General features: G+C 42.1%; 1 protein-coding gene across 2 annotated transcripts; it reads left to right on the forward strand.

The window, feature by feature from the left end:
* The first annotated feature begins 5,793 nt into the window (after positions 1-5,793).
* LOC141964144 (protein BTG1-like) lies at positions 5,794-12,283 on the forward strand. Of its 2 annotated transcripts, XM_074914165.1 has the most exons (3): positions 5,794-5,809; positions 10,996-11,121; positions 11,315-12,283. In XM_074914165.1, exons 2-3 carry the CDS (start codon positions 11,004-11,006, stop codon positions 11,665-11,667), a joined length of 471 nt encoding a protein of 156 aa, XP_074770266.1. In that variant the 5' UTR covers positions 5,794-5,809; positions 10,996-11,003; the 3' UTR covers positions 11,668-12,283. The 2 variants fall into 2 exon arrangements, with proteins under 2 accessions (XP_074770266.1, XP_074770265.1); XM_074914164.1 differs by lacking the exon at positions 5,794-5,809 and having other exon boundaries at positions 10,941-11,121.
* Positions 12,284-15,853: the final 3,570 nt, after the last annotated feature.

The following is a 15,853-nucleotide window of genomic DNA, read 5'->3' on the forward strand; positions in this document are numbered from 1 at the left end:
CTGGGGCAAAAGATTACTGTAGGTGTCTCACACATGGTGGTTACTGTGTTAGAACAAAAAGGGAGGCATTGGCTGGCTCGCAGCCACATGTTAAAATACCAAGTGGTGTTGCTAGAACAGGATGATGTTCATCTTAAAACTACCTCAGTTGTTAACCCTGCTGCGTTTCTCTCGACTGATCAAGTAGAAGGAGTATCAGGGCATGACTGTTTGCAGACTATCGAGGAAGTCTACTCCAGTCTACCAGACCTCAAGGACACCTCATTAGAGAACCCGGATTGGGAGCTCTACACCGATGGAAGCAGCTTTGTTTGAGATGGAAAGTGAATGTCTGGGTATGCCCTAACCACCCTTGAAGCTGAATTAATAGCCCTCAGGAGAGCACTAGACCAGAGTGAAGGAAAAGGAGCCAACATATGGACAGATTTGAAATATGCCTTTGGGGTAATCCACACCCACTAGGTTATTTGGAAAGAAAGAAGGTTGTTATCGGCACAAGGAACTATGATTAAACATGTCCCCCAGATCCAAGAACTACTGGAAAGCATTCAAAAACCAACAACAATTGCAGTTATGCATTGTAAAACCCATCAGACAGATAAAACCGCACTGGAACTGGGTAATCAATTGGCAGATAAAGCTCCAAAGGAGGCTGCAGAAGAAGGCATCCTAGCCCTGGTACCTGATTAATAAATAATTTTACCAGACACACCACCCAAGTATGATAAAAAGGATGGTAAGTTTATAATTAAATTACAGCCCAAGGAGCAGGTGAATGGGTGGACCATTATGACCACCGGACAGTAATTATTCCACCCTCCTTGATAAAAGAAATTGCTCGGAAAGAACCTAATAAAGTGCATTGGGGAACAGAGACTTTGGTGAAACACCTTTAGAAAATGATGATGAGCAAAACTATGATGGAAATTGTTAGGTCCATTACAGAAAAGCCTGATGTCTTTATGGGCCAGGTATAAGTCTATTAGCTATGATGGTTGCAAATGCAGAATTGATGGATGTAGCAATTATACAAATCAATGAAATGAGAACTTTTATAGGTTGCTTTCCTGGCTGCAATAGAACAATGTCATATTGACATCCAGGTACTTCACATGTCCCAGATTATTCTGGTCTTTCTGTCCCAGTTGGCAGTGGCTGGTTTTGGCTGTGTGGAAATAATGCTCTTAAAGTTTTACCCCCTGATTGTCAAGAAATGTGTACTTTGGGAGCTGTAGTTCCTAATCTAACAATAGTTAGTAATTTGGATCAACAAAAAGGGTGGATTAGAACTTTGTTCAAAGGAACTAAGTCGTCTCATAATGCAATTGTGGATAGACCCACAATATTTCACAGCTTTATTAGATGGTTTCCCCCATAGTTAGGAGTAAGTGAACTACAAAAGACTACAATAAACATTTCAGCAACAATAGAATAAATAGAAAATAGGGCGATAGATATAATACAAGCTCAACAAGTTGAAATTACCAGCTCGTCCAAGATGGTTTTGCAAAATAGAATGGCTCTTGATTTGTTATTGACCTCTCAAGGGGAAGTCTTGCACTGTGATAAACTCCAGTTGTTGTATGTACATAGATCAGTCAGGAAGGATAATCACGGACTTAAATGAGATTTGGAAACAAACTGAACAACTTCACAGGATTTCCATGGATAATACCTCATGGGGATTTGAAGAAATTTGGAATAAACTAACTTCATGATTACCCAATTTGTCCTGGTTAAAACAATTGTTCATGTTGATTTATTGTTGCAATATGTATAATTACGCATATAATGATCCAGTGTAGTTATTGTTTACAAATGCGCTATGACAAGATGAGGGATAATGCTGAAAAGTACTATAACCCTCAAAAGAAAAGGAGGGATTGATACCAGGGGACAAATTAGCTTATCTGTAAATAACAAAATGTACACTTCTCAGTTTAGACTCCCCAACAGTAGATAACAGGATGCTTCAGTGTCTGGACAAAGAAAATTGTGGCTTTGAACAAGTCCAGGCCAGACTCTGTTTTGGCAATCAGCCTCCAGGAAAAGTGAGCATGCACAGAGTAAAGGTTCATCCAAAGGACCCAGTGAGGAAGACTATAATTTGCCACTAGAGACCACCAGAGGACCACCGACTCGTTGAGACCAACAGAAGTGAGCATGTGCAAAGTACTAGTGCATATGTTTACTAGTTCTAGGAAAAGTATGAATATGTTAATGAATCAGTGGAAATTTAATGAATATGGATGAAATGCTTTCAATAGAAGGTGTGTAGTGTTAGAATCGGTGTGCTCACCTTTGTGAAATTATTTGTGTGTGCACCCAGCGCTGCAATAAAGAATGCCTGCTTTCTAAAACTCAAAAATGAGCCTTAGAGAGTTTTTTCCACGGGTGTTTTGGTATCAATTGCAGTCCTAATCTAATACTTAATTCTATAAAACAGCCCATTACAAAAAAAAGACACTTTGTCCTGTAATATTTGCCCTCATTAGTATTGCTGCAAAGGTAGTGATCAGAGCAATTTTTCACTTGCTCTGCTAAATCATCAGCAACCATGTTGTTTATTGATTAAAACTTTAGTTGCTTTAGCAAAGAAAATGAGATCTTAAGTAGGTTATTTTTGTGGGTTTTTTTTCCAATGAAGTGGGTTAAGTAAGAGATAATAGTGACAGGGAAGTGCAATATTTGTAGAAGTTCTCTACTAAAAAGCTGCTATTAATTTACTGCCTTAACTTGCTTTTGTAATCATATCTTAGTTTGTTTTAAAAATCTGTATAAAGTGGATTGAAAAATGTACTTTCCAGCTGATGTAAGCTCTGTATAACTTAGGTGGGTGTGAGGTCACAGATATGTCGATAAACTTTTAAAGTGTAAACTAGACAATAGTCTTACAGCACACTTTTAAAGCAGGGTTAGTAACATTTTTCAGTGCTGTAAATCAGTTTACAAAGTGACAAACACTGTGCTGTTAGTATGACATATTTCCAATTCTGTTGGAGAATTCTGATTTCTCTTGCTCATTCCTCTGTTTCTCTCTATGTGCAGCAAAAAAAAGTTTTAGTCGATTGTCATTTGCTTTTTCTATGCACTGTGCTGGCATAAGCAGCAGTAGCCTATGAACAGCCAGTAAGGCCAAAAGAAAGCTCTGAGGGTCGGTGGTCTCAGCTCTGCTGTCTCATCCCAGATCCTCTAAGGTAAGAGCAGGTGATCTCTCTGAACTTAAGCAGGCAGTGCAGATGCATCTTGTTGGCACAGATGCATCTAGACAGGGCAGTCGTGGAGGGGAAGAACATGTGTATCACTTCAGAGGTAATGGCTTAAGATTTTGTTCTGTTTTATTCATTAGTATACCAAAAAGGGGAAATTATAGAGTGATTTGATGCTTATATCATTAGTTGTGTTCTGCAATATTCTTTTACTCCTTGTTGTGGCAATGGTAATGTAATGCTTGTCTTTGTAGTCAGAAAAGAAAAAGGTAGTTCTTGCTTTTAAGAATGGTTTTATTATGTTTTGAGAGAGATGCTTCTATGAGATAGAGTAAAACCAAAATTGCTTGTTTTGTTTAAAACCTCGGCTTGCAGGTTCTAGTGCTCTGTTTCAGCTGTCTATGTTTGCAGAGACATGTATTGAAGGCTTAAAGTAATTGACAAGGAATTTGATTTAGACTTTACTCGGTCTTAATGCTAAAAAAAAATGAATAGGCTTGTGCTCCCATTATTATTACTGGTTTTTTGTTATTATCACTTTTTAAAATAACAATGTACTGTATATGTGATATAACTGCAGCTTTACTTTGTCCTTTTTCTGTAGCTGAAGTTGAAGAAAAAATGGAATGATAGAATACTCGCACATGCTTTTTTTTTAAAACAAGATAAACCAAGATACTGACTCTGTTTTCCTCTCCTCTGAGTGTTCCTGCTAAAGATGCTTGCAGACGAAGAGAATAACAACAAAGTAAGTCTGCGTCGATGAGCTATAAAATTCTCTGTGAAAGAAGGTTATATGTATGGTGGGTTGTGGCAGGAGTTATGTAGCTGTCACCCAGTCCATGTTAGGAATTGCACAGATGCCACCTCCATGGAGCTCAGCCCTAGGTTCCCACTTGAAGAGGGGTCACCAATCTGCTGAGTAAATAAGTGATTTATTTAGCCAACAGCAGAGCAGCTCAAGCTGGGTGCCTCAAGAGGGACCCTTACAGCAGGTTGTGCACCCCAATTATATCCTTACAGTCAGATTTCCTGGAATGTACTGTCCATCACCTGATCCCCAAGTCCACTCACATAATTCTGGTCAGTGGTCTTTTTTTACTAGTTTTCTTGGCCACTAGGCTGGCTGCCCTCTGAAGTTACTTTATTCCCTTGGAACAGTTTTCTTGGTCCTTTTCATTATTCTGCATGCATCTGCTCGTTTCAGCTAATAGTTTTGTATCTGTAACATTAGTTCTATCAAAAAAAGTTTACTCTTGGTCAGGTTTTGCAGCATAAGGCTTCAACTACTTTGGTTTCTAGTGGTAAGCAAGGTTTTCAACAGTGGTGGTAACTTACCTGTTTCTGCTGTCTGTGTGATGAGGCTTCATAACCCTCAAAGCCATAAAAACCTTCCAGCAGATGAAAAACACCTAACCAAACAAACCCTAGAAGATTGTGGTTTTTTCCCTCTGTATATGAGTACTTAAAACTTGTTTCTAATGAAAAGTAACATATTTCAAAGGCTATTGCTGAATTGTGCTGCTAACATGTTTCCAAATAGTTTAGTTACTGCCTCCAGTGCTGTTACTGGAACACACAGTACTCCCTAAAACAGCCTGTTTATATAAATATTTGGCTTGATAACTGGCAAATAACTAGTTTCTTGATAAACCTTTCTCAAGTTTTAAATACTACTGCCTGTGGCACCTTTTTCTGGCAGGGGATGAAAGTCAAACCATTATACATCTATTGATTTCTTTTTGTCTTTCTGTAGCTTGCTTACCTTGAGCCTTAAATGTAAAACTCAACAAGAACACAAGAAATCAAAGTGTGACTTTTAACACTACTTGACAACCGTGGCATTTTTTTTTTATTTTTACAGTCAGACCTTCTTACCTTCCTATTTCAGTTGAATGTTCTACTTAGGACTCGTGGATCCAGGTGCCAGACCTCAATCCAGCAAGCGTTGATCTGTGCTGGCAGTGTTACAACATTAACTTTTAACTCTTGCAGTATTTTTAACTACCTTTCATTTGCTTGCTTAGAGAGCTTTTCTATTCTAATATTAAGTTTCTCACAAATAAATTAAAAACAGATCCCTTAACATCTGTCCTGGCTTTAGCAGAACTTTGTCTGACTGGCAGTAAAATCAGACTGTATAATGGGGAATTTGTGTGTATATTCATATGGGCACATGCAGCTTGGAAGGGGGAAGCTCTTTAGCATAATTAAGCATGTGTTCTGCTGATTGAGGATGCCAATTAAACTCGGACACCAGAGTGAAAAGAGTAGTCTGGTTTTACTGTTAATAATCAAGGAATATAAGTACTACAGAAAATAAGCAGTAAGAAAAATACAGAATAGTACACTTATTGCTCCATACAGTTAAGCAAGGTAATGCACCTAATCATTACTACACAACAGGGAGAATAGTGCTTAACAAAGATACGTCACCACTTGCATACATTGCCAACATCCAGACCCACAGTGGCTGGGGAGCCCTGGTTGCAGCGAGGATTTGGAGAGTCTTTCTCAGCAAGCGGCAAGTTCTCCACAACATGCCCATCCATAGGTGAGATATCTAAAGTTGCAGCAAGTGGGTCCAGCCTTATATACCAAAAATCAGCAACCCAGAATAACTTGCATCTTTGTTTTGAGTGGAAACATCTGGTTTCATCCTCCTGTTGGATTCCACCCAAAGCCTGGCCAGGGCTCAGGGGGAAGAGCCAAGGGAGTTTCTAACAGGGCCAAACATTTGGGTTCTCAGCCTTGAACAAGGCTAAACAAGGAAAGGTGGATACACATTCTCACAGCATTTCATCCTCATGACTAATTACATTTTGTCTAAGCTACATCTTTCAGTAGTGAGTATACATATTTCATTAATGATAAGATACTAATAATTAACACTAATGGTAATACAGATTTTACTAATTAGCAGATATTAATAATGGATAATGTTTGGTGTGAGGTTCATCTAGAAGTCAACTTTGTTTCGGGACCTATTATTCAGACCCTAGCACTACAGCATGGAGTTTAATATCTGATTTCTGGATTTGTACAGTTCTTAGTGCTGTTAACAGTAATGTTATGTTTATTCTGAATATTAGTAAGACTTTCATAACTTCAATGCAAGTGGTGCTTCTTTGTCTGCTATTTTAATGAATCTGGAAATGAGTAGCTGTGTTACTGCATTTGTGATAGTGCTATAAGGGTGTTGGAGGCTTTGAAGTGATGCAGTGTAGATATGGTAGGGGAGCCCTGTATTTCACAGATGAAGGGGAAGGGGTTGAATAAGATGAAGAGTTTGGGATAAGTACCTGAAAATGTGCAGACCAAGCCTAGAGCTTAAAGCAATGGTAAAATTTTGTTGTGTAGGAATAGATCAAGAGTCTAGATGAAGTTTAAAAAAAAGAAGAAAATGCAGGTTTACTCTCTTCTATTTCTGTGACAACTGGCAAGTGATGATTGTGTCTGCTCAGATGTAGGGTGATACAGCCCATGTGTACCTGGGTTGCTTTACTAGTGAAGTCTCCAAGGCTGGAGAGTTGGGGTTTGTGTTCTGATTCTCAAAACACTGAATAAAACAAGACTGAAGTAATTGGATTACTTACATGCCCAAATACCAGCAGAGGGTTTTTTTAACTTAAAGCTTAATTTTAAAAGTTCGAGGTACTGAAATGCAAACTGGACTTCAGTGAAAATGTGTTCTAATGTGATCTAGACCTGCGACTTGATTATGAGAGAAGGTTGTCTAGAGCTAACAGCTGTAAGAGAAATCACAGAAATATCCTCTTTTCCTAAAGAAAAGGTGAATTAAGATTTTTTTTTCCTTGTTTGATAAAAATGTCTTTGGTTAGACTACAAAATGGCACACAATTATTCTTTAGCTAAGCAATGAAGCAGGAGCGTCAAACTAGGTGATAGTATCTGGGTTTTGGACAAATGTCTATAGTTTTGTCATTTGAGGTTCTTGGCCCTTCTGTCTTGCTCCAGTTGCTTACTATTATAGGAAAGGGAGGACAAGAAATATTAATAATTTAGTAACATCAAGTAAGGAGGCACTATATGAGTTCTAATGTTGTTAATACTGTTACAAATAATTTTGTCCAAATTGGATAGGAACTTGCTTTCTTGAAGTAGACTTTTCTACACAGAATGAGTCCAAAGAAGCTTTAACTTCTTGTAATGACATTTTTATTTGACTGTTTCAACATATCAGATGGCAAAATCTAGTAAAAATAAAACTGTTGGGAGTGAACTGCAGTTTGCTAATAGGTTAATGAACAAACTGTGTGTCCTGCTATTGCAGATGACTGGGCATTCCCCTGGGAACTCTTTCTGTGTGGGGTAAGGTTTGGTTCTGACAAGCTGTTCTCCTGTAATTACAGCCTTGATGACTTTTGACCCTTAGATTAAAGGAACAGAGGTTTGGGGAAAGTTCCTGTAAATTGTCAGCCTGTGTTAAACAGGTTGCTAATAACAGCTAAAACAGTAGCTGACTGAGTTTTTTTCTTCACAGTTCTACTGATGAATGAACATTATCTGGTAGTCTCTAAATAGCAGTAAAATTGGATCTAATTTTTAAAAGTTTGCAGGCAAGGCTTTTTTCTCCTCTTAACTCCCTGGCTATGGCTTTTGCAGCTCATGAACTAGAGGTAGATGTCAGGTTCTTAAAACTGACAGGCAAGAAAAGGGAAAAGGATTAATATGTGCAGTAGGGAAAACAAGACATTGCTCAGTTTTGTCAAAGATGAGATCCCTCTGAAGAAGGGGCCTCTGGTTCATGGCAGTCCTTGAGAAGAATAAAGGAACGGCTAGCTCTCTTTAACAAAAGAGAATATAAAGTCTTAGAACCTAACCAACTGTATAAGGAAATCAACTTTTTTTTTTTCCCCAAAGTGGGTTTAAGACACAAAACCAGTGAAGAGAGGAGATGTATTTAAATAAGGCAAGGAGACAAAAAATGGTTGGGACATTGCATGACCTTTTGAAGGAAGACTGCTTTTTGAGAAGTATGTTCAGTTATGACTGCAGGCAGTCCTCGTGATGAACTCCTGACTTTAGTCACTGTTCTTGAAAAAAGTGATTGGAGGAATCGCTTGTGTACAGAACTTCAAGGTTTTTTGGGGAAAAAAATTGTGTTTAGTCTGTGAACTAGAGTGGAAGCTTTTTGTGAACTCAAGGAATCTTGGCTATACCTAGCACAGCCACTTTTTAAAAGCTTTAAAATAGCTGAAGACTATTGTCACTGCACTGAAGGTGGGAAGGTCCAGGCTGAGTCAGCATCCACATCCCTGAAACTCTTGTGAAACTCAGCTGACACTTGGCAGTTGTGCGGAGGAAGTGAGTCTTTTGGGTTATGGACAGAATTACTGGCTTGGAGCTCTTGGGGAAACTCACTTGACACGTGTCATCAAGACAACGCTCTTATCATAAAGAGATGAATTGTAGTTATTCCTCAAACTCAGCAGTGATGACACTAATGAGTCAACGGCAAAGTTCCTTGTCTCAAACAAGCCATGTCCTTTATTCATCACAATAATACAAAGTTTGTGCCAACACAAACGTTTCCATAGCCCTGCAGAAACGCTGCTCAGAGCCTGGCCATTTGTGTTCCTCTTGGTGAGGTCTGCAGTGGGACCTGTGGGGCCAGCGGAGAAGCTCGGTACTTGCTGTGATGTATGTACGGCTCTTTTTATGCTCAACTGAGCATTAGGCTTGCATTTATTTCTAACAATGAAAATCTTTTCAGGCTGCTATCTCACTTAAAAGATGTAGCTCAGTACTCTAAATACTGAGGCCAAAGACGTATCTGTTCACTGAAATACATTTGACAACAAATTTTACTGTGTAGTCCATGCACTAAGCAGAATTCGGTGAACTCCTGCATGTATTTTTCAGGTGTGCCAAATTCCTAGCCACTAACAGGTAAACAGGCTTTCAAAACAAAACTGATGCTTTCTGGACCATGTCTTTTCCTGAAAATAACCTGTAATTTCTTGCATCACTCCTACTGAAAACTGGTTTTGTGCTTAGGGTATTGTTAACACTTCTTTGCTGTTTTGCCATGTGAGAGCACCTTGGCCTTGGAGCTGTACTGTCTGAAATGAGATGGTGGGAGATTTTTACCTTTTGTTTGTATTGGGTCTTGAAAAACAAGCGTGAAAAGGGCACAAGGCAAGATAACGGTGACAGCTGTCTGGACTGGAGTTAGTGATGGAGCGGGTGTCCTGAGTGGTCAGGACTAATGGAATGGCCGTGCGAGGCTGCTGGTAGCCTGGGGTGGGCATGTGGCATGGGTGGGAGCAGCAGCATTCAGGGGAGCACCGTGCGGTCAGGACAGCACATGAGCATTCAGCCAAGTTAAGCGGGAGCGTTGATCTGCATGAGGACAGGGAGGCTCTGCAGAGAGACTTGGATAGGTTGGATTGGTGGCCAATGTTAACGGGATGAGCTTCAACAGGGCCAAGTGCCAGGTCCTGCCCTTGGGCCACAACAGCCCCCTGCATGGCCACAGGCTCGGGGAGGTGTGGCTGGAGCTGTCTGGAAGAGAAGGATCTGGGGGTTCTCATTGACAAGCAGCAAAACATGAGCTGGCAGTGTGCCCGGGTGGCCAAGAAAGCCAACGGCATCCTGGCTTGTATTAGAAATAGCGTGACCAGCAGAAGTAGGGAGGTGACAGTCCCCCTGTGCTCTGCACTGGTGAGGCCACACCTTGAGATTGCGTCCAGTTTTGGGCACCTCAACAGGAGAGAGATATTGAGGTGCTGGAGCGAGTGCAGAGGAGGAAAGCGGGGAAGGGCCTGGAGAATAAATCCTGTGAGGAGAGATTGGAGGAGCTGGGACTGTTTAGTGTGAGGGGGAGAAGGCTGAGGGGAGATCTCACTCTACAGCTACCTGAAAGGACATTGCAGAGAGGTTGGTGCTGGTCTCGTCTCACAGGGAGTTAGTGACAGAACAAGAGGGAACGGCTTGAAACTGCAACAGGGGAGGGTCAGACTGAGCATGAGGAGAAAATGTTTCACGGGAGGAGTGGTCAGAGTGGAACAGGCTGTCCAGGGAGGGGGTGGCGTCACCATCCCTGGGGGGTTTTAAGGGCCGTCTGGATGAGCTGTGGGGGGCTGTGGGGTAGGGGAGGACTTGTAGAGTCGGGCTGGGGGTCGGACTCGATGATCCCGAGGGGCTTTTCCAATCTGAATGGTTCTGTGACTCGTCGGTGCCGTCGGGCTGTGAACAGGAGCGGAGGCGCAGGCACCGGGGCCGCCCGCTGCCGGAGGGGGGGGGTCCGTCTGCGGCGGCGGAACACAAGCACGAGCAGGGCGGGACGCGCCGCAGGGCCGCCCACCGGCCCGCTCCCACTGGCGGCGCGGCCGAGCGTGGCTCCTGCCGGCCGAAACGCTGCTCCTGCCCCTTCCGCGACGCCCGGCGGGGAAGGCTCCGGCCCGGGCCCGGCCCCGCCTCGCCGCTCCCCGCCGCGGAGCCGGGGCGGGGGAGAGGAGGGGGCGTGGCCCGGCCCGGCCCCCGGCGGGCAGGCCCCGCCCCTCCGCCAACAAAACAAACACGGCCCGGCCCGTGCGGCGGCCCAATGACCGCGCGCGGCCGCCGCGGCCGCCCCGCCCCGCGGCCGCCGCCGCCAATGGGGCCTCGTCCTGCCAGCGGGGGCGGGGCGCCGCCGGGCGACGCGGCTGTTGCGCGGCGCTGCCATTGGCCGGAGGCGCGGGGGCCGGGCCGGGGCGGGCGCGGCGGCGCTGGCGGTGGGCCGGGGCGGCGGCGGCAGCGGCGGGGAGGTGCGCGCCGGCCGGGGCGGCCATGAGAACCGAGATCTCCACGGCGGCGGCGTTCGTCACCCGCCTCCTGCGGGCCGCCGGCGGTATCGGCGAGGAGCAGCTGCGGTGCTTCCGGGAGTGCCTGCAGGAGGCGCTGCGCGGTGAGCGGGGGCGGCGGGAGCCCGCGCGGCGGGGGCGGGGGGGCCTCCTCGGCGCGGCCGGTCGCCGCCGCCGCTGCCCCGCGGAGAGGGCAGGGAGGCGAGGGGGGTGTCCGGCGGAGCGCGGCCTCCGCGGGGCTGAAGGGCGGCGGGGCTCTGGGGCCGCGGTAAAGCTCCTCTTTGTTCCCTCCCGCAGAGCACTACAAGCACCACTGGTTCCCCCTGGTGCCCTCCAAGGGCTCCGGGTACCGGTGCATTAGGATCAACCATAAGATGGACCCCTTGATAGGAAAGGCAGCGGGGATGATTGGACTGAGCCACGAGAGACTCTTCCAGCTCTTACCCAGCGAATTAACTCTTTGGGTCGACCCTTTCGAAGTGTCCTATCGCATAGGTGAAGATGGGTCTATCTGTGTCCTTTACGAAAGTCCCCAGCCCGGTGGGAAGGCGGCCAAACCGCTGGAGAGCAGGACCAGCTGTAAGGAGGAGTGGAGAACTGGCAGATCCAGCCCTTCCAAGAATTACAACATGATGACAGTTTCTAGTTAAAAATCACAATTCCTTGTACAATGATGTATGTATCCCAATCTCGTGGTAAACTTAGATGTAACTGAGACTCTCAATTTTTTTTTTTCACCCTATAGTCATTGAAGTTGTAGTAGTACTGCCAAGTTCTTTGTGGCCAAGGGCTAATGTATAAAGCAGTTCTTTACACTGCATGTTACTTTCTGGATTGTGTACTGTAAATGCACTGTACAGTCAGTTGATTGTTTTACACATTTATATTTTCAAAGAAGTTTTGGCTATTTGTAATAAAAAGCAATATTGTAGCACTCTTTATGATGGATTTTAGTCAAGATTAACACTTGCTAAAACATTCCTCAATTTGCAGAGCAATAACACGAAGGGGGGTGGGAAACAGATCTAACAAGCGGCACATAAATCTTTCCAGTGATTTGTCTGCACAGACTTCTCTCAGGGTCATTCAAGTTTGGCTGCGAGGCACAAATCACAAAAATAACTATTTTTCCTTTTTCAAAGCATGCATTTATTTGAGGGCTAAATTCCATCATGCCCCAACATTTTGAAAAAAAGAATTGGGGAATTTGTTTGTCTTGTTATTTCTAGTTATTGGAGTAGAACAATAAAGACTTGCTCAAACTGCTTTTGACTTGTTGGTTTGGTTTTTTTTCCCCCAGGCTTTTTACACTGCTCTCAAAGCTTTCTCTAGCTATTTCTAATCATCACAGTTAGCAAGGTGTAACTCTGAACATTCATCTTTATATCAGATCACCACAAAATGCTTAGTTTCGGAAAGCTTGCTGGCTGTTTGTCTGAGTAGAGCTGAGTAGTCTGTAAAGCTGCGTGGGGGTTTTTTCAGTGTATGCTGTATCAAACTGAGTGGAAGCAAAAGTGCTCTTCTAACATTTGATCTATTGCAAAAAATGCTTGAGTTTATTGAGAAGTTGAGTTTGCATTTAAAACTGCAACTTAAAATCATCTAGGAAACCATAGTGAAACTCTGATCATCAATACTATGTAACTACCGTGACTTATGGAAGGTAAAAACCTGCCATTTCTGGCATCATGTTGAGTTCCTTCTCAGTTTGTCAGTGTCTCTAATACCAGTTGGGTGCAAGTTTAGAAATATCAAATACAGAGGATTTGATGTAATAACACAGCTCTGTGTTGCTGGTTTATGTGGAGAATCTTCATACTGATATTCCAGGAAAGGATCCAATTTGGAGATACTGTGATTCCTATTCGAAGAAGCAATGGCTTGTAATTTAGCAATAGAAGACTGCATAGTGTCTAGCATTGCTGGTTTTCTGGTAGCCTGGTGTTTAAGCACAGTTGAATACTTGATGAAAGAGAGCTTTGTCTAGTGTTAGTATGTCGGAAAAAAAACAAAACAAAACTTGCACTGTGTCAACAACATGGTAAAACATACAGCAAAGGAGGGGGCAAGTCTGGGCAAACTGGAAAGGGTAGAACTCCAGCTCACATAGAAAGGTTTTTTCTTCACGTTAGAAAAAGCTGTGGCTTACTTCTTGCTGTTTGACTTCTTATCTTGGAGGCTGGCTTGTCTAGTAGTATTTGTTCAATCTGAATAAAAGGCATAGTGCAATTTTCTTAATAATTAAAACTTTGTAAAAATTGATTATCTATTTCTAGTCTATCACTCCAGTAATTCTAGTCTATCACTCCAGTAAATAAGTTTCTGGGTTACTTTAACAGATGGGTCTTAAAGGTCTTGTGGCAAATTGCCTTTTTATTATACAAGATTGAAAATCAGTTATCATGACATTGTTTTATTCTCTTGGGGAGATAGTATTTTTTCCTTGACAGAATTTTCCCTGATAGAATTACCTGCACTGCATATTTATTTCCTTAGGACCTCTAAGGGGCATATTTGACACATTTCTCAGTAATTGAACAGAATAACATTAAATGTGCTAAGGATAAGATGCCCTCTTCGATTAAATTCCATTTGAAAGATAATTGGCCTTGCTGCACATTATATTAACAGCCTATCTGAAAAGATGTAGTATGAAGGTTTTAGTTTAACAGTGGATTTTACATAGCAGTAAACACTCCCAAGTCAAATTAAAGATGTCTTGGGACACAGGGTATGACTTCCAGCTACTGGGTGTGGTTTGACACGAAGTAGGGTGCAGCGGTTTTTTCAGATGTTCTGTTCCTGCCTGGTGTGTCTCGGTGTAAGAGTAGAGAAGAGCCTGGATTACTCCCAGCCATGGAGAATTCTATTGCTTCTTATCTATGAATCCTACCATATTAAATGGGCTATTTCATACGTTGTATAATGTCTCAAGTATCCTATGCTCTCTCCAAGTTTGATATTTATCAGTGAACAGTACGTTTTTGTTAGTGTAATTCAAGTTCAATTTCATATACTTCAGCTACAGGCATGGAGTTTAAGTTACTCTGCAGACAAGCAGGTGGAGGAAACTGGGGAGCTTCAAGAAAACGCACAGAAGCAAATAAAATACTTGAGCTGCAAGTAAATACGCTGTAGTATCTGTGACATCTAGAACTACATTCCATTGCTTTAAAAAAATGTCAAAGACCTACTAACAGCACAAAGACTGTTCTGAGGGAACAGAGCTCTTGGTAGTAAGCCAGGGAGGCTGTTATTTGGAGGAGGTAAATAAAATTAACTTTGTGTGTTTTGCCTAAAAGGTGCAAGTTCTGCATTCTGCTGTTGCAACAAACAAGCCAAAATCTTGACGTATTTAAAATTATGTACTTGTCACACGAGACTGACAGCATCTGATCAGTGATGATTTAGAACAGAATGGTTTCTACAGGATTCTTCTACAGGAAGAATTAATTATTACATGCCAGCCTTGTTGATGCAGTAAAAATACATGGAAGAAGGGTATATTTGTTCTCATGCCTGTTTGTATGAGGATGGGTTAACTGTTGTATAAGTAAAGCTGAAGGAAGAAACATTTATAGAGGAAAAACCATACATTTGCCTGTTTCTCCGAAATGTTGCCTTGCTGCAAAGACAAGTAATATTTGTCTTTCTGAGTTGTAAAATCCAAGTGAGACAGAAGGTCCTGTTAGTTTATATAGCCCCTGACAGCTTTTGAGCTGCAATCCCTATATATTGCACCCCTGACTCATTATTCGCACCTAAGAATACAGAGGTGTATAATTTTGATTGGAAACCTTCCAGAGGTAAGGGTATTGTCTGTATTTGTTTGAGGCTCTATTACCTTTAGTCTTAGGTAAGTTCAAATATGGAATTTGTTATGTTTTAGTTTGATTTCTAAACATTGATGTCTTTATTTTTTCATCCTCAAGATGAAAGAGCCTTTCAATATGGCCTCTTGTGTGCACTTTATGTTGCAATCAAGTCTGTTTTTTATTTAAAGGATTAAAATGATTAGGCTTTTTAAATTTGAGCACAAATAATTTTCTTTTAACTGGGATTTACATACATGCTTTATGCAAACACTCATTCAGTTTTTTAATATGTGCATGAGAATGTGCTCTCAAGAAATGAGTGCAGTGAACCAACTGATCTGGATCACACCGTTCCCACCATTATTTGCCATTCCTCCAGCACTGACAGTACTGTGATTTTCACTTCACTGAGAACAATGTAAAATTACTTCAGACCTAGTACTGACATAATTGCTAAATATGAGGCCTTTCACTTAACTAATTTTTAATTTATGTAATGCATTCTTCACTGTTATTTTTGTCTAGAATGCCACGTGCTTTAGGTGAAGTGCCTTATAAAAGCCTAAATAGTGTTACTGCAATTACTCACACAAAGGACAAACCCCAGGTTTGTTTAACGGGGTAGTTTTTCTATAAAACCATGTTGACTGGCATTAAGGATGTTGTTCTCCTTTTAATTACACTTATTATGAAGTGAATTAATATTTCATTAATTAACCTCCTTTTTATATTTAATCCATGATTAAAAGTGTTCTAACTCTCCTGCAATTATCAGTTGTTACTTTTTTATATCGGGACACCTACTCTGGAGAAATTTTCGAGTTATTCCCGCATGCATTGAAAGTAGACATCAGGGTCCCACTGATATCCTAAGGCAGTTCTCTTGGGCATTTTTCTAGATTGTGGTTATGTTTTTTCCTTTTGAAATCTTAAAAATTATTATCTTGATATGATCTGTTTTACTCATGAGTGTTTTGAAAGTATTTCATTTCCCTCATATAGTACAAAGTTATCTCCATTA

Source organism: Athene noctua, chromosome 10, assembly GCF_965140245.1.
Source record: "Athene noctua chromosome 10, bAthNoc1.hap1.1, whole genome shotgun sequence".
NCBI lineage: Eukaryota > Metazoa > Chordata > Aves > Strigiformes > Strigidae > Athene > Athene noctua.

Excerpts from the sequence above, each read along its gene's own strand:
- LOC141964144 (XM_074914165.1), top strand. The coding sequence starts at position 11,004 with ATGAGAACCGAGATCTCCACGGCGGCGGCGTTCGTCACCCGCCTCCTG. Across the intron at positions 11,122-11,314 it reads CCTGCAGGAGGCGCTGCGCG|AGCACTACAAGCACCACTGG; the intron begins GTGAGCGGGGGC and ends TCCCTCCCGCAG.